Source organism: Mercenaria mercenaria, chromosome 14, assembly GCF_021730395.1.
Source record: "Mercenaria mercenaria strain notata chromosome 14, MADL_Memer_1, whole genome shotgun sequence".
Taxonomy (NCBI): domain Eukaryota; kingdom Metazoa; phylum Mollusca; class Bivalvia; order Venerida; family Veneridae; genus Mercenaria; species Mercenaria mercenaria.
Genome location: NC_069374.1, coordinates 15646285 through 15666438, shown reverse-complemented (window position 1 = coordinate 15666438; position 20154 = coordinate 15646285). Strand labels below are relative to the sequence as shown.

Genomic DNA, 20154 nt, shown 5'->3' with positions numbered 1-20154 from the left:
GTGTCAGCTTTTATGCTCTGTAGTCCAATGATTGCAGAGTTAATTGTTTGTCCTCCAACTTGTATTGTGAATAATTTGTCTGTATGTTAGTATTTATACATTTCATCTGTTCATTTTTGTTTACTAAATTACCTGTAAATATCCCATACTTTAAACTATGGGCAGTGTCTTTTACTTTGATCAAATCAGATCTGAAGCAATGGTTTGTAAGATTCATCAGTGCATGAGCAGTCCTTCTCGAAATTCAACTTCAGCCCTCTGTACTTTAATTTGCTATTATATCGTACAGTAACATTTGGAAAAATTCTGCAACAGTAAGGCCAAATTGACTTTTTGACAGCAGTTTTGTGGTACCATACTTTTTGAACTCTTTTGATGTTATACTAATAAGACCAGAAACTCCTACGTAGGTTCTCTGTAGTCTAAAAAAGATTCATTGGTGTGTGATCAATAATCGTTGTCATGATATGTTTATTGCAGACGACTTTCTAGAAAAAACAGTGTTACAGTTATTTAATGTAAAATGGACAATACATGCTTAGGAAAACAAGACCCAGTGACCTATGCAGGTGAGCTACATATCTATTTTACTATATAAATGACAGTATGCTTCAATTTAGGTGAAGTTGAAACACTTAATTGATAACTGAATATAATTTATTCTACAAGCATTTTTCCCCCATTACTACATCTTATATCAATGGTCTCTGATTATGTGTGCAAAATCAAGCAAATCAATTTAGGATCAGGCCTACATTTATCCTTTTCAAGCTCAAGACAAAACTTTACTTAAAGGGAGATAATATAAAATGTTCAACCAAATTGTTATTCCTTCTCAGTGCACATTCCTATAATCTCTGTACAATTGATCATTGGATAAATTATTAATTCAATCCCTGTCCTTGTATTGGTTCTTCTTAAACTTAATAAAGGAAGGTAATTTAAAGCAGGGTCAGAGCTAAAGAACTATATAGAGTATTGTTCTCAGTGATTCTATTTCAGTATGTAAAGATCTTAGTTTAACTCTTAGCCTTACACTTGTTCAATTTTAAAGTTATGCCTGCCTTGAAGATACTTTTACACAAGGGGAGATAATTCAACACTAGGGTCACTAAGAAAATCACCTTACCACCTTCATTCTGCCCATTCTACGTTTAAAGTGGAACATTAAAACACTTTAGTGACTCAGTAAAATGTAAATTTTCCTTTGTATATGGATCTTTTAAATTTTATTTTCTGATGGTACAAATTAAATTGAAAATGTTTGATATGACGCACAGTTATACAAGGAAGCAAGCAGCTAACCAACTGTGCTATTTGTAGACCATATATTTCACAAAAAGCCAAACATAATGTACTTAGTTGAAATCGAACCATCTATTCGACTGAAAAAGGCAGCGCCGACAAATCAATTGGGTCTTAACATGTTTCTTTCTGATGCATTTGAGGCGTAGCTCCAAGCAAAATCTCCCTTTAAAATGCAAAGTCTTAGCTAATTGATGAGTACAGTGAATCTATTGTTTCAAGGTAGTTAGTGGCCGGTACTTCGAAACGTAGAATATGTATACAATATCCTGAAAATACAAAATTTGTAATCTTTTTACTCAAGCTGTATAGAAAATTTTATTTGTTAATGAACACTACCTCATTACACAATAAAGGGGTCAGCCAAAACATAAGCCAAACTCCGCGATACCCATATGAATTACATAACTTCATCGCTTCAGTCAATATTGTCTTCTTCTGGTGTTCAATGGTTCAAGAGTCAGCAATTGTTTTATGATATCAATGTTGCTTTATAGGCTTAATGGTAGGAAGCAAAATATGGCAGAGAAAAAAAAATTAAACATCTTTGATATGTATCAGGAAACAGACATAAATAGATCAATTTTAAACATGTAACAGTTGTCAAATATAACTTTTAACATTTCAATAACATTTCAAAACGTTTCTTGATATTCTAACATAAAATTACTGTTCTTGTCACTTTTCAGGTGTGTTTTAAGAGTTAACTAAGAGATTCTCCATTCTCCAACTCATGTGTTATTAAAACATTTTCATATATATGCGCGTTCTGTCGCGCAGCGTAAACACATTACGGTCTGCTATGACACCAACATGAGAAAAAACAACCCAGACATCGACATTGCTGCCCGTTTCGTGGAAATTTTGTGACGTTATGGGATAATTTATTCATTAGTTTTCTACAAATTTTATGTTATAATAGCGTCCACGCATTTTCACATATTGTTATAGTATCTTCAGAATTCCTCCGGAAATTATGGTACCCTCGGCCTATCGGGTTCGGGTACCAATCAGTCCCTTGGGATTCTACAGATGTTGTAACACGAAAAAACAGGCGTAATCCCTACAATATTGCATATGTATGCTTCTTCAGTATGAATAAAGTTGTTTATTGTCATTTTAGCATATCGGCTGTGGTCATGTCTTATTTGTAAAACGCTAATAACACGCAAGCTGTCTATTGAACAGATTTCCAGATGTCACAGATTTTGCAGAACTGTCTCTGTTCCGGCTATCACATTCAAAACTAAGAAAGTTGAGACTTTTTCTGAAGATATACGTATTCCGGCGAAACACTACACAATCAAAATTTAACTGTACTGGTTAAATTAATTCACTAACGTTATCAACACAAGGGATAAACATCTGGATAAACAATTTACTTATTTATTTATTTGGGTTTTACGGCGCACCAACACAGTATAGGTTATATGGCGCCAAACAGGACTACACATTTTGGTCCCACATCTCATTTACATCGAAATAAAAACATGAGGTATGGAATCAAAATTTTCATACCTGCTGGAATCACAGAGTTACTGCAAAACCAAATGTTAAGACCCTATTAGTCGCCTTTTACGATCATGCAAGGGTAAGGCAGTGGTTCCATACACAGATCGTCCCAGAACCACATGGGGCCTGGATAAACAATCTACTGATACAATCATAGACATTGTTCAATTTTACATGCTCTATTCCGTAGGTTCATGCAACATCCACATTTGACATGAAACTTACAAAGAATAAACAAAATGTATGCGTTAAACATATTGTAAGCAGTGGTAAAATGAACTATTCTATGTGACAAGAATATTAATAACACTGAGATACAAACTGCAAAGACACTTTCGACAGACTCACCAGTACTAAACAATGTCAAACTAATCCGACCTTAAATGCTAATTTTTTTCACCAAATCAACAAGAAGTCTGCATTGATAAAATATTTTGAAACAATATAAATAGCAGATCAAACAGTTTTTGTGATTCTAAATATGTCTCGCATATACAATTAAACTGTAATCAAAAATGGATATTGACGGTTGTCAAATACACCTGTCGTGAAATAAAACTGGTGACAGAAAACAATGATAAATTCAAAAAGGGGCGCTATATTCACCGATGCTGAAATTGTTAACTATGATATATCTCAATGGTATACGAATATAATTAGTTGAATAGAGTAAATCTGCATCATAACGTCCCTTGACTATCTTTGAACGTTTGAGCTATATTTCCATATAAACCGTCCCTCTAATTCTTGTGTGACATATTGGACAGTTGATGTGATACTTTAGATTATCACAGATACCACAGTACAAGATATGTCCGCATGGAATGTAGACAACTTCTCTTGGTCGCGTTTTACAACTGATGCACATGATGAGTTCTCTCAGTCTTTTATTTTGTTGTACAACACTCTCTGGAAATAATATGTAATTTTTGTCAACATTAAATCCATTTAAAGGTTGTTTTTGAGAAAAAACGTACACGGTAAGATGAAAATTGAAATTCGACCTTGTTACATTTTGGAATCTGAATGAAAAAATCCCGGCCCGAGAACATAGACTCTCGGGACGTTATAGTATATATATGAAATTAGATTATTTTAAATGGTACAATGTTCTCTTTGAAAAACGGCTCTTTTTGTAACACCGTCATTGCGTATGTAATTTAGTTTCGATATTACATTTAATAGATGATATGAAGACACAAAATGGGGAACATTTACTTCGCGTTTCGATATTACATTTAATAGATGATATGAAGACACAAAATGGGGAACCTTTAGTTCGCGTTTCGATATTACATTTAATAGATGATATGAAGACACAAAATGGGGAACCTTTAGTTCGCGTTTCGATATTACATTTAATAGATGATATGAAGACACAAAATGGGGAACCTTTAGTTCGCGTTTCGATATTACATTTAATAGATGATATGAAGACACAAAATGGGGAACATTTACTTCGCGTTTCGATATTACGCATGCAAAAAGGTACATTGATACAAATTGCAGTGCATCTGTCACTTTGCATGTAATGTAAAAGAAAAAGCTGGTATTATGTTTATTTGTTGTTTTTTTTATGCATGTAAAAGAAACCATGTCTTCTCTTGAGAAAAATAACATACCTGTTTCATTATCCACCAACACAAGTACTGTAACAGAAGGAACTGCTGTAGGTGCAGAAAAGCCTCCGGGATATGTAGGGAGAGACATCATCTGAAATTCGTGGATTTTAGTTTCTGATACTAACTTTAAAGTTTCAAGTGAGATTGCCTTAAAATTTAAAATTCTAAGATTACTTGAGATCGTTTGTTAAACATGTAATAACATCTCCATTCAAAGAAATTGTACTAAATATTTCAAGATATGTTTAAATGAGCTAGTAAAATTCGTCATGTAAATAACTTATATCAGTACCATTCATTACACAGAGTACAGACTATGCTCAAACTATTTGATACTGCTAAACATACCATAGTTCCATAACTAAGCATTTGCTGAAGAACATTCCCAACTAATCGGAAGATGTCCAGAATGTCAGCCATCATGCAATATCGATACATCGTGTAATGTAGCTCAATGTTAAATGCCTTTGTCTTCTGTGAAACAGCTGTAAATGGTATTTTATTTCTTGCATTACGATAGCTATTTTATGATTATATATTCCATAATTGAAGTCAGGCTTATGACACTAGGTTCAAAATTATTTTACTGCCCTTTACCAATTGCATGCCTGATTTAATATTTAATGATTTAAATGTGTTCTTTTACGTCAGAATATAGATACTCTTCTATCTCATGTTTGGAGGAGCCGTGATATATTTAACGTTACTGCATGCATAATGCCAGCAGTATTTTAAAATTTGTTGCTGATACATCCGTAATAACATTATGCAAAATATCTCTGTATAGCATTTTCCCATTAATTAAATAATTGAAAACTAAAAGTGGAATATAAAATACTGACGAAAATAGATTAAATAAAAAGGCAAACTCTTGAATATCAGATCGGATCGTACATGTTTTACTCCAAGAGTAGTAAGTAGTTACTTGTTAAACTATTGCATCTAGCATTTATTTTGCGAAGATATTTTGATCTGACATTGAATAAACACGTGTTCTGTATATAACTGGCTATGCCCTTTTAACATTCCCATCCAGTTTAAATAAGGCTAAAGGACCCATTGTTTGAACTTATAGAATTTGTTTATTGTGCTGGGAAAAAGAAAAGATTGTCAAAATCTGGAAATCAAAAATCCTTTCTTTACCAGCAAAGAACTGCTTTCTTTATTTCGCACTGATAAAGAACTCTCTGGTAGATATGATAGTTACTTAAACGCTTTTGGATATAGAAGTCGTCTGAAATTACCACATTCCTATTTTTGATACGAACATGTTTTTGTTATTAGTAATATAATAATTAAACAATTAATAAATTAAAACATAGAATACATTACGTACCAGCAAGTGCTAATTTATGTCCACAGAATAAGTGATCGAAAAGGGACTCTTGCATTGCTAACACTGTTCATCCATTATTCTTTTACATGGTTTGTTTTCCAGAAAGTAAGAATACGACACATCATAAACAGCAAAAAGTAGCTGACAGCTTGCTGTTTGTACTTTGGATAGAAAGAGTGGCAATATCAATATTTATTTAAAAAAAATGCTATTGATATTATAGCTTAATCAGCTAACGTCGCACTTATGTTGCTACATCCGCCACAGCCTTCGTAATATTTAAAGACAGATTATACTCTATACTTGTCGATAACCTACGTTTTGTAGGGATGTTTCAATCTATACGCTGATTTATATAATTAAATTCCTGATATAAGTGTGTACCCTTAACAATAATCTTCACTCTTTATTTAATGTTTAATTAATAGACATAATGTGACTACTTTAAATATAGCTTTAAACAAGTATAATGTATTCGTTCTACTGTTCAAAGCAGAAATTAGTCTGTGAATTCTTTTATTTATTAACATTGTATCATACAACTTGGTTTTCGCGTGGCGTAAATCTTATCAGGTGAAACTACAATCAATATCACAAGTACAGTAACAAATATAAAAATATATTGTTCAGAAAATAAATCTGTTGGATTTTTTGCTATATCTTATAGAATGCAAAGCATTATTTTACTTCTTCTAAGTGTTAGCGCCTGCAATCACGACACACGTATGGGTGCATCAACACATTTGTGTTTCAATAATTTTGTAAACACATTGTTTGCGTTTAAATGAGTATTACAATAACTGTATGTTTTAATGACGTTTATTTATTTTTTTTTTGTGTTATTATAGACCTATAAGGATTTATATATTTGTAAATCTAAATCAATTCCTTTTTATGTCAACATAATGTATGTTCTACTCTTCTATTTGAGAGATAAGGCTACTGAAATTATTCACATTCTAAAATTCATTTTGTTACGGCTTCTGGCTTCAGATATCTATTTTAGTTGCCCAATCAAGATAGACCAAAAAGACGTAAAAGAGAAGCAAATATTTTTTTTTTCTGAGAAAAAAATCTTTAATATTTTCGGGAAATTGATGATTCTACTAAAGAGCGAACTAAATAAATAAATGAGGTGACAAAATGCTTCTTCTTAGGCGATCGTTTTCTTCTATGATGGCGTGAATTGTATCTACAAAATAATACCGTAAAACCTTCCATCGATTTATATAGAACGAAAAAAGAAAACAAGAAAAGATTTTGACCAGAACTAAACCAACTAATCCTGTCTGACTACAAATGAGCCGCGCCATGTGAAAACCAACAGAGTGCATTTGCGACCAGCATAGATCCAGACCAGCCTGCGCATCCGCGCAGTCTGGTCAAGATCCACGCTTTTCGCTTTCAAAGCCTATTGCAATTAGAGAAACCGTTAGCAACAGCATGGATCGTGACCAGACTGCGCGGATCTGGATCCATGCTTGTCGCAAATGCACTATGTTGGTTTTCTCATGGTGCGACTCAATTATAGACTGCTTGAACAGATAAAAATATAGGCCTACTTTACGATGACAAGTAATGTTGTATGAAACTAAATGCGCTAATATCTACAAAGGCTTGTATCTATTATTTAAGTACAGTAAGAACGTACTATTATAACTATGTACGTTTTACTTATATAAAACTACGGTATGTGTTATAGAAAGTCTTTTAAATCTCTGATTAGATAAAATAAAATTGATAATAGTCATTATGGCTATAAAAATTACAAGCCACTAACGATTTGAAATCTGTCTTCAAAGTCATTTCATGCCCATATATGTGCGGTGACAGGGTGTTATACCCCATAACGATACAAAAAGGTCATACTAGAATGTCGATGCCAAAAGTGCAAGAATGCCCATCATTTCTCAATGGCTCAAGCATTCCAGATAATGAAAGCAAAACCTCGAAATAAAAACTGGATACAGCATCAACAAGATCTCACGTGATTTTTGACGCATTAGTGTGACATTTACCTTTGAGAGAGGGATCTTTCTTGTGGCAAGATTCTGTTTAATTAAGGGAAATATTTCTGGCAAATAAAAAGATAGTTCAATGAATGTCAAAGTCATGGTCTACGCGGTAAGTCTTATTTATGAGCTTTGTCCCGACAGTGGGACCTTTAATAAAGGGATCTTTTGGTTTGCATTTGATACTCTCCCTCCTAAAGGCAAATGTTTCTGCTCCATGCATGTCAAAGTTACAGCCTGGACAAACTTTAAAATCACCTTTGACCCCCATGAATTGCGACAGGGGCCTGGGGTTCGCGCAAGATACTCCTTCTCATTTTGGCAAAAGCTCCATGCATATCGAAGTTACGCTCGGACAAGCTCTAAAATGACTTCTGATCCCTATGTGTTACCTTGATCTTTGAAATAGGCAGTGTAGTTTGCGCGCAACTTGACCTTTAATATTGGGACCTGCGCGACACTCAATCTCACTGAGGCAAGTATTTCTGCCAAAACGTTTGCTCTGTGCATATCAAGGTAATGGCCCGGTCAAGCTCTAACCGTAAATGTGATCTTGACCATTGGGGTTTGCGTACGACACTCTTCCTCATGTACGCAAAATTAAAAAAAAAAAATAGATTGCACCATGCATATCAAACTTATGGCCGGGTAATATCCGATATGATCCAAAGTGTGACCTTTAACTTTGAGAAAGGAACCTGCGATTTGCGCGCAACACTCCGTTTCATTGAGGTATATGCCAAACAAACAATATCAGCTCCATGCATGTCAGTCTTATTGTCAGGACGAAATCGGACTGATGTATAAAGCACTGACGCACGCACTTACGTCATTTTCACGAGCTCGACAAAAATGAGAGAAATCATTTTATTAACAACCTGTGAAAAAGTAACCTCATGCAGAGGGGAGAGTATAAAATGTGGTAAAACCTTTGAATATAGAGGGTTTATCCCTTGCTGTAAACCTTGTCCAAAACTTGATGAGGGGAAATATTTATATCCTTTCGTGACCCATTCCTTTATGTAGATAGAGTGATTTTTGTAGTAAAATGAATACTTTTGTTTTATATGGTTACATACGCCACATAAATACTTCATGAACAAGGTAGTCGTTGACAGATTATTCAAAACTAAGAGACAAAAAGGAAGTGGGGTGGGGACGTCACCAGCATATAACTATAAACATCCGGCTAGCCAAAACATCGCCCTTGCTGGTAACCAAACCCCTTCATAACCAAAGAAATATGGACAAAACTTTTGTATTTTTTCAAACGATCAGTCAATCTGACACGCGGATCGACTTACACTATCGGTAAATACAAGTACATACTTATGTTTTTGCACATTACTCATGGACATTCCTAAATTAGCTCCGTGTTTTGTAAATGTTTACCTGTTGCGCAGGCTATTAAAGATACTATAGGTATGGCAGGCAGAGATATAGTAGTGGAAATAATGGCAACTCGGGTATACAACTTGAAAGAAGGTTATAATAGATACACTAGTAGACATTGCTTATCTATATTGAAAACTACAATGAACGAGTGTTAGTAATCCTAGTCAGAAAATAGTACAAGATTTAGTCATTCCAACGGCAGAAGTTTCCCAATCTTTCAAACATGCAAGGTGTATAATATATGTATACTGCTATATAGGACTCTAAAGAATGTTAATAATTTTAGTTGAAGCTGGGTCTCAAGCTCATTTGCCCTGGTTTCTTAGCACTGTACCTGACATCTGCACCACCACGTCTGCCCTGTGACCCAAGGGCTAAGCGGTAGCAATACAGTTACATACAATTATCTTACCCTAAACCGTTTGGTAACAGATGCATTGCTTTTATTCTCATCACATTTTCTATATAACCACCAACCACCGCCTGTTAGCGATAACCTAGAACTGCTGATAAGCAATTAGTTATATAGTTATGTCCAGAAAGAAACCCATTTGAATCTAGACATACGCAGTATTTAACCTTCAGCCTGCTGGCAACAAGTGATTTTGCCGTTGCGACCAGTGTAGACCAAGATCAGCCTGCACGTCCGTGCAGGCTTCATGGTCTGCACTGTTTGCTATTCAGTCAGTACATTTTCAGTGAACACATCTTTGAATAATAAGTGGTACTGCCCAAATGGAATAATGGACCAGTCCATTTCAGAAATTTAGCAGGCTAATGGTTAAGTACATGTATTTCCTTCCTTTTGTTAGACGAAGAGGGTGATTATAAAAGAGACGACAGACCAGAGTCCATCTAAATTCAAGCTATATATTACAGAATAAGCAGTAAGATAGTAGACTTTGCTTCATTCATAACATATCAATCAAGACACCACAAATACATATTTCCATGAGAATAATTAATGATGCATACAAGTTCAGTAAAAGCAGTATGCATTACGTAGATCAAGCAAAGGGTTAACTAGGGCTACGAATCACTCTTTTGAACATGCACCTCTAAACTGTTTTCAGCGATCGGATAAAAACACTTTCAGCTTTAAATACTTTCTAAGTCTTAATGAAGAGAATATAAAATATCACAGAATCAATTTGTAATAGGTGTGTATCTACATGCTAAATTTGTTGAAAATAGTAAAGCGCTGGACATCTTTGTAACATTGGTCAATATAACGTTGTTTACACCATTATGAAAACGTTGTACTGTGCTCTTATACATTTTATGAGGTAACAACCACATTTTTGAGGCCGCTAATGCCACAATTTGACAGCCCGTGGGGAACAGAATGTATCTGCAACATCTGACAGTACATCGTATATTTTTGAGAGAATAATTAAGTTTTCTATATCATGATTCTGTAAAACAGATTGTATTGAAATTCTACTTAAGCCAGATTTTCATTAGAAAATAATTGTATGAAATATCAACGTGCACCATTGCACTATCTATTCGAAGATAATACTACAGAGTCGATTTTACCCACAGCCTGCCCAAATAAATAGCGTTTTGATAGCAAAAATAATAGCCACATAGTCCAGCCAAAAATAACAGCTAAAACAACAAAGTAAATCACTTATCTTACATATCAAAAGTGGTAGACGGACAACAAACGGCACACATCATATGATCACACTAATACACCTTGAGCCTTTGGAGAAATAAGAAAAAAAAGACATTATACCATCTATTAATATTTATTTACCACAATAATACAAGCATTGCAAATTCAAAAACATATTTCTGGAAAGTAACGCAATATTATTCATAACACGCAACGTTAACACTACCACAAACAAACTATACTGCTCGGTCCACCTTTTTCGTACGATTTCTTTTTAAATGTAAGACAATACCACAGATATTACACACCATTCTACAAAACTAGGACTTTTTAAAATTTGCAAAAAAGCTTAGTCAAAACAACGATTTAGAGGAAGTTTTTTCCATCGTAACTTTCCAGCCATATTTGACACAACAAATTAAAAAAAATCCATTCTGACCTTAAATGTGAGTGGCTTATTATAAACTTTTCAGTATATCTTCGTTAGCCGTATATCAAAATTCGCGTGCAAACTTTTAGTTAAATTACTTATCAAAATGTTTTATTTCTATTTTTGAATTTGTCTTTTTTTAAACTTTACCTGGTGTTTTAGAATGGAAAAACAAATTTTGGTCATAAAATAGATATTACTCAAGATATGTTAAAAGATTAACATACCTACCTACCGTCCCAGTGACCTCTAGATTAATGTATATCTGGGTCCTGTTAAGGATTGTGTGGATCAAACAGGTAAAACATATCTAGTATAATACACCACACTAAATCATGTATGCTACTCTATGTCTAAAGAACAAATAATTGGGTCGAAGTTCACTAAATGAAAAGCAACAAACATTTCAATCACAAAACATCGCAATATTTATACTCACATCCGTCGTGCAGGGCTTTTAATACACATTTCTTTTAAATTTCTTCAAAAACAATGACCAAAAGCTTTAACTGGAAAACCTGAATTGAAGGCATTCTTAGCCATTTAAGTTTGATCAAGATGACACGTTTCAGTTACACTAAAAACTTCAATTGTGTGGAAACACAAGTAATTTCGCTGAAAGAAGGCAAAAAGTTAAATTTGAATATTTAAAAAAGACACTTAGAGATCAAAGAGATACTGTCACTCCTACTGAAAGGGCCAGCCATATCTAATTTATGGAAGTAAACAGAAATACTATACAAAAGCCTGTCACGAAACTGATGAGTGTTTTAAACTTCAACAACAATGGAACCATTTGTTTAGGCAATTAATATGTCCAATAAATTTTGTATATTAACAGCATTCCTTAAGTAAACTTTGTAAAGAACCCAAGTACTACCCACCAACAGTTCACTCTATCACTTCGTAACATCTTAAGTAGTATTAACTGCAATTATTATGACTACATATGCCTTACAATGCGTCTTATCAACTGAAAATTTTATTCTACTCTCATTGCGAACAAATACGTAAGCATTTCGAACAAAAACTTAAAAAATTTCGAACGAATACTTAAAGGCACTGACTTCTAGATCGTCCGACAACAGAGACAGCAGGATGAAATTATTGCTGTATTTCCTAAGAAGGCTTTGAAACTTAGTTACTGACAGTTATAAATCTTAATATTTAACGTTTATTAGGTACGTACGTGTCTTCCTCCGTGGTGTACTGGTTTAGAATGCGGGAACTGCCGAGGAGGCCAGTTTGTTTCTATGATTTGGCATTTTAAAGATAGTTATGAACAAAACTCAAGTTCTAATATCCATAACTTCAATTTTAAAGAAAGATAATTTTTCAGCCAAAATCTGAAGATCAGTGCCTTTAAGCATTTCGAATGAATAGTTCAGAATTTACAACGAATTTCGAACGAACAGCTCAAGATTTTTTCCCCTTTTTAAGCAAGCAATAGAGAGGGCGTGAGCGGTATTCGTTTCTTCTCATGAACAGAATCAATCAAAAAACTGGTCTGAAATTATTTTGCTTATTTGTGTACTATCTTCCAAAAGGTTTTACTTTATATTATTTTTAAAACATTGTCGTAATTGTCATAATTTATCGTCAAATGAAAGACAAAATCTGCGCTATAACAACTGAATAACAAATAACCATAACGATATACAATACTTATAAAAACGACAACTAAATATTATACTAAGAGCTAAATAAAGCAACAAAAAACAGCGATAGAATGAGCGTAAATGGAAATGGTATACAAATAATTTGTAACATTAAAACAACCGTTTTTAAAAAATTCGTTCTAAAACGTGTAAAAATATTAATATTAGATGCAATTATTAATTTCAAATGTACAAATAGAATTTAAATCAATAGATTATTAGAAAACAGGCTATGCTTTAAATTTCATATTTCGCGAATACATAGGTCATGGTCAGCTATAAAATTAAAGTATCACATACAGAAATGCCCATTTTGACAAAACAAATTAAAGGACAAAACCTTCCTGCCAAAATGTAAAAACATAAATATTTTTATTTTTATCAATCATTTTAGGTTTGTGGTACACAGATATGCTTAACAAAGTCTTCCACTATAATAAACAGATAACAACACTTTAACAAAAAGGTCTTTCATGTATACAGTCAAACCTGTGTTAAAGAACACTTCTGAACAGAGACCAACTGGCTTTAAAGACCACATGTTTAGTATCCTATTTTAACATTCAAAGTGTATTTTAACCTGTGAATAAAGATCACCTCCCAATAAAAACCACATTTTGGCTCGCTCTCCCGAGGATGGTCTTTATATACAGGCTTTTACTGTACTTAAATCACGAGTTCATTCCCATAGATGATGATTAATTCCAACTTGTTTGAGTTTTGTAATTTTGCTAGATGAAAATCACTGTGGAATAAAGCAAGGCTAACATGTGAATAATGTGATATTAAATAAAATGTTTGAAATTCATTTTGTACTGTCTACAAATATGTCATGAGCTTTACACAAGAAATAGGCAAACTAGAGAACCCGTTCCCTAAATATACAGATCAACCCTGCTATTGAATAAAAGCTGCGTAACAGAATGGTGTTGTAGATCAAATGTATACACCACCCCTATTCCACAGTAAAGAGGCAAAGCAATATCGAGTATTTCAAAACCGCACCCGCTCTGCAATTGTTCACATGAATGGTAGAAGTTTACGCTATGTTGTCGATAACGAATAGATACGCTTTCCTCTTACCCAAGTCTTCATTAAGCGAGCATGTTACATATCAGACAGAATATTGTAGACATTCGGTTATATTTCAAATCCCTTACCAACCAAATAAGGTACCCTCGTGTACCACATCAGCTACGTATTATCATTAACTGTGGTACGAATTTACACTGACAGATGTTTCCTGGATAAATTATGTGAAAGAAGATAGTAAATACAGAAACACTGAAAAAATATCATGGAACGCTTATTAGTATTCTATATAATTGTAAAAATTCGTAGAGCAAGATTTCTAATAAAATTGTCTTGTAGATATATTAAAGTATATATAAAGATCGTACACATCTGTCATGGAAAGTTTAAAAAATTAGCTGAAATAAGATGAATCCAGTGTTTAATCAAGCAATGATTTAGTTTAAAACAGGAGCATTAAGGTAAAAGCCAAGATTCATTCAACAATGCTATAAAGCATTCGTTAAGGTAATCAACCAATGATTTAGTTTAAACCTAGAGCTGCTTTTGAGAAAAACGCATGTCTCCCACAACTGCCTAATCACCTGGATAGTAGTATATGAGTCATTTATGCACCAAGACCTGAGCGATTTTCGGTAATTCAAGGGCCATAATTCCGAAGTGCCAGTGCCGATTTGGCTAGTTATCGAACTTGGCCGAGGACATATTGGCAAACATATTTTGTTAAAGTTTGGTGAAGAACGGATGAGAAATGTTCGACCTAGAGCGCGGACACGATTTATGACAGACGGACGGACACACAGACACATTGAGTGGTGTGGGAGACATAATTAGGAGCATTAAGGTAAATGCCGAAATTCGTTCAACAATGCTACAGAACATTAAGGTAATCAACAATGCTTTAGTTTAAAATTAGGGGCATTAAGGTAATCAACAATGCTTTAGTTTAGAATTAGGGGCATTAAGGTAATCAACAATGCTTTAGCTTAGAATTAGGGGCATTAAGGTAATCAACAATGCTTTAGTTTAGAATTAGGGGCATTAAGGTAATCAACAATGCTTTAGTTTAAAATAAGGGGCATTAAGGTAATCAACAATGCTTTAGTTTAAAATTAGGGGCATTAAGGTAATCAACAATGCTTTAGTTTAAAATTAGGGGCATTAAGGTAATCAGCAATGCTTTAGTTTAAAATTAGGAGCATTAAGGTACAAACCGAGATTCATTCAACAATGCTATAGAACATTAAGGTAATAAACCAATGGTTTAGTTTAAAATAAAGAGCATTAAGGTAATAGAAATTAGGAGCATGAAGTAATTTACAGAGATTCTTCCAACAATGTTTTCGTGTAAAATTCGGAGCAACGAGATAAATACTGAGATTTTTTCAACATTATTTCAGACTTAAGTTACGAGCATTTAGATAGATACAATGTATCATCCCGCAATGCTTTTGAAAAGCATAAATTAAGATAAACACCAATCTTCCTAGTTTAAAATTAAGAGCATTAAGATTAGTATCGAGATTCTTTCAACAAAGCTTTTCAGTTAAACCGTTAACAATTCTGCAATAATATATTGCCTATACTAAATACTACTGGGATAACTATCGCACTGCTTAGTTTAATCTGAGCACAACTACGAATTACACACAGTGCTTTTTTTCAGTATAAAATAATAAGATTACATCATGAAAGGAGTATCATGATTTGGTATGACACATAACTATGATTATCATTCAATATTTGTTCTTGCTTTGAGACGTCGGAGCATTGTTTTCAGTCGACATTTCTACAAAACATTGATTACACTAAATAATATTGAGGCCCTTCTTACAATGGCCTGATTCAAATAATATCCACTGGGTTTGATTAATAGGACATGCTTCAAATTTAACAAAAGTTCATTTTGTTTAAAATCAATCAATGAGATTCCAGCACCCTTAGACATGTATCGATGAGATTCTAGATTTATTCATATTAATCCAAAATTCACAACAATTATTTCACAAGACATAAATATGTTATTGAAACACAATTTAAAAACAAACTAAGTTCTACAAATCATTTAATCATGTGATAAAAATCAGTGAAACCTATGCAAAAACATTATAAGTTTAAACAATAACAACTGAAAAATTAAAAATTCTACACAAGGTCCATAACTGCCCTATTAATGCAAAACGGTAACATAAACCTTCTTTAACAATCAGCACTTCGTACCTTTTTGCATTAATGGGGTTATTAATCATTATCAGTATAAAGTACGAGAGATTCTGTCATATCATACAAAAAGTGGCATTTCTGTCTTTCGCTCAGACAAAAGTAGTGAGATTCGTTAATTAAAATTTTGTTCAAACTTGGCAAGGCTATTATTTTTGAATTTTTATTAGAACAATAAAAATCAACATGGAAGACACCTATCAATAATACAGGGACTTTCTCCAATGCTCTGTAAACATGCGAGTTGTCTTCAAGCACTGCTTTGATCACATGAAAATAAATCTTCCAACAATCATGTCTACTTCACCTCTAAAATCAAACAGAAAGATTTCTTCTCAAATTCCTTGAAAATAAATAACAACAATTACTATGTTTTGTGGCATTGTTTTACATATAAATCTAACAATGATGTACTTGAGGTATCAGAAGCTACTGACTAGCTAATCTATTTAAATGCAAATAAACAACAACATTTTACACATTAATTTGACCTTCACATACGTAGAACAATACACACGGAGAAAAATATATACAAACAGCCGTTTTCTTTAAACTGATGTGTTAAAAGATAAAGACATCTTTCAACTTAGTAAGGTCTGATGGTGGAGGCAGACCCCAGGTACCTCTCCTGGCATTTTGTCAAGCGTGAGTGGATTATCTGAAGTAAGGAATCTATACCACCCGACCATGAAGGCTCCAAACAATAAATTAAGAATCTGACAAAAACATCATGTATCCTATGTCCCTTTAGCGCTATTCAACTGTGAAAAGTAGATACAGCAACAATAGTATGTTTTCTATTACATGACTCCTCATATAAATCGCCGTTTAATAGTTAGTTCAACACCGGCTTGCTGGGTTTAAGTCAAAACTTGAGAAAAAAAACTTTGAAATATATTTCTTATGTCATGTAAAAAAATAAGTATTGAATGAGTCTATATTCAAAACAAGCATCAATGAATGTTCAAACTTAAGGTAAAAATATAATGTAAAATTAGTAGAACAAAACAAAAAAATCCTGTAAAAATCCCTTAAAACCTTGAAATAGCAGACAAAATAAATAGACCCACCGGGGTTGGGATCGTGGTGGTGTGGGGGGAAATATCCAGTGCAAAACGTCTGTGTTAAAACATGTAGAATTGCACTGTGACATCTTCATTAATGCAAGTTTGATAGAAAAAAATCAATTCAAATGTTAGCATAAATTACTAAACAGTTTAAATTCCATATTATTATAAATTTATACAAGTCTTAAAATAGACGTAAACTTAACATAAAAGGGTAAAAACTGATAAGCACTTGAATGATAAAATAAGAAAACCTTTGTATTAAACAAAATACTGAAATAAAGCTGGCATTCCGTTAATATACAAAGGTTGAATATATGATAGAGCACACACTAGAGAAATAAAAATATAAACTAAGAATATATGTTAAAGCACACGCTGAGAGAAATAAAAAATATATACTAAAAGCACATTTAACACACCGCATATAAACGTAAGAGTACAGATGTTATTTATAATGAGTCTAATGTGGACAAATCATATGCTCTAAAACACGCTCATTTAATGATTTATATACAAACCCCATAAAATAATGTAATATTTAAGTAAATCTAACACCTTGTTCATCAGTTTGCATTTTTTTGTAGACTGGAATACCAGGTCAATACACAGAACATGAATGAACAATGACAGTAGCACATCAGCTGGGGAATAAGCACGAGAATCACGAGCTGGGGAATAAGCACGGGAATCACGAGCTGGAGAATAAGCACGGGAATCACGAGATTCTTAGTAAAATAAATGTCGAGATTCTTATGATGAGAATTTGGTTATTATTGGACTTCTATAACAAACATTAAGGTCCCACACAATTTTATACAAAAAAAAAACATATATAAAACTCTAACAGGAAATAATATTTTGTTGGATATTTGAGAACAATATTTTAAATTATTGAAACTAATCAAAACCCTTAAACAACCTTTAGATATGTTTAGAAAAATTCGTCAGATGAAAGTTCTTTAAGTTCGCTGGTTTCGTATAAAATAGTAATGGATGTGTTTTTGACAGAACAAGTGAAAATCTCTTCGCTGAAGAAGGCATTTTGGATAAAGACGGAGGAATGTTATAGATCAAGATATTTTACTACACAAATTTTGTATAGCATGATCTGTGTCTAACAATAGAATGGGTTTATAAATTAAATAAGGTACGGCTAAATTATTTGCACTGTTATTACTAGTGTTGTGTATCGACACTAAAACGAAGCAGACCCGTCTTGGCAATCGGCAATTTCCGCTTAATTACGTACTCTCCTCGTGCGGTTTCGGCAAAGTCCGGCTGCCACAGAAACCCATTTTTTTAGTTGATCCAAATCAACGAACGAAAAATGCCGAAATACTAATCTAAAACATGTAAATTGCACGGAAATTGCGGACTGTCAAAACGAGTTCATTACGTTTAAATAAATATCTTAGCTGCCAAACGAATCTACAATAACACTGGACTACAACTAGCTAATATTTACAAGAAAAACAACACATGTAATAATATTCCCATCTACGGGGTCTAAATATTAAAAGTCTCAACTGATAAACAGTTGGACATTCCAGTTACAAATAAACTAGTTTGTGGTAGCTCTTAACATTATGTAACACACGTAGGTCGTCAATTTGCGGCCAGAAATTGTATTTTAGGGTCGCCTTCACAAGTTTTAAAAACTCATTTGTATGAGAAAAGAAAATGTTATTACAAGTTTTAAACTTGTGACTCCGAAATCGATTCTCGTACAGATGAGTTTTAGAAACTCATAAGTAAGAGTTGTCACCCCGAAATAGGAAGTCAAAAGCTTGTCATAACGTCTTTTTCCTCATAAAATGAATATCGAAAACTCGTATATACTGTATTTTCAAATACAAAATCTGACGCTCGAGATGACGACTTATTCACTGACTTTGTTGGCTGAGATCTGATATTCAGATTTTCGTACATTTCGAAAAAAGTAAAGAAATACTTTGATCTCATTAAAGTATCGGTGTATTTCAACTTAATTTCATATTCACTAATATTTCTTAAAGTTTGATACAATATAAATCCACATAATAAACAAATACACACTGATCCATTGAACGGAAGCTTTACACATATAAACATGATTTCTGCTCGTAATAAATAATGTTTCATAAACATATTGTCATGGGCCAATTTGGAATCACAGGGTCCAATACTAGTATACTGAAACGGACGCAGATTAGTCTTTCGAACGCACACTATTTTGATAGGTTTTAAGCAACAAGGAAAAACAACTGTAAATGATTGGTTTAAGATAACATTAGCGCTGGGGATGGCTACCATGCCTCTGAAAATGAAGATGTATTCATTATGAAAAATGGTGTATACATGATGAAAAATAAAGATTTTGTGTCGACTGGCTGTAAAACAAAAACTCAAATCTAAAAATAGCGTGCGACAGAATAAACAGAGAATCATGTTAAATTTGTTAGAATACAACCATTTTGAAATAATTGCAGGAAATTTAAAAAGCACACATTCAACAACATTTTTACGTGATCTTAACCCAACATGTATACAAATATTATTACTACTAAACCATGTGAAAAGTACATATTTTTCTCCTATGTATAAGCTATCATTAAACTTTCTGCGACTCTCCCATGGGTTGCATTTCTTCGGCATCTTGCCCAAACGCGCTGCCCTTTTTCGCCCTCCCGAAGGCGATCGATTGCGCAACTTCGTCAAACGTTTTGTTTTTCGTCTCTGGGACAAAGATGACGATAAAAATGATAGACGCCACTAGGATGACAATAAATATAAGGTACGTATACGCCCCTATTCCTTTCTGTAAAATAAAAATCAAAGCACGTGTTTCATTATCCGAAAATATACTACGGATCAAGTATAATGCAAAGGGCACTTATTACAGGTTATTGGATTTGTGTCTTGAAACATGCACGAATTCAGCAGCGATAATATTGCGCGACTT

At 33.4% G+C, this 20154-nt stretch overlaps 1 protein-coding gene and 1 long non-coding RNA gene across 5 annotated transcripts in view; both read right to left on the bottom strand.

Moving 5' to 3' along the window:
• Positions 1-1312: 1312 nt before the first annotated feature.
• LOC123526452 (uncharacterized) lies at positions 1313-6908 on the bottom strand. The gene is made up of 3 exons (XR_008366984.1): positions 4788-6908; positions 4440-4530; positions 1313-3726 (listed from the first exon to the last, which is right to left on the bottom strand). It is a non-coding gene; the product is annotated as an uncharacterized LOC123526452 (long non-coding RNA).
• Positions 6909-10917: 4009 nt separating this feature from the next.
• Positions 10918-20154, bottom strand: part of LOC123526450 (solute carrier family 2, facilitated glucose transporter member 5-like) — a 47840-nt gene continuing 38603 nt past the window's right edge. For 3 of the 4 annotated variants that reach the window (XM_045305603.2, XM_045305604.2, XM_045305601.2), the window contains exon 13: positions 15875-20010. In XM_045305603.2, the coding sequence (XP_045161538.2) occupies positions 19804-20010 (207 nt within the window). In that variant the 3' untranslated portion in view covers positions 15875-19803. Of the gene's footprint in view, positions 20011-20154 lie in introns of all 4 variants that reach the window. The other variant, XM_045305602.2, reaches the window with a different exon arrangement.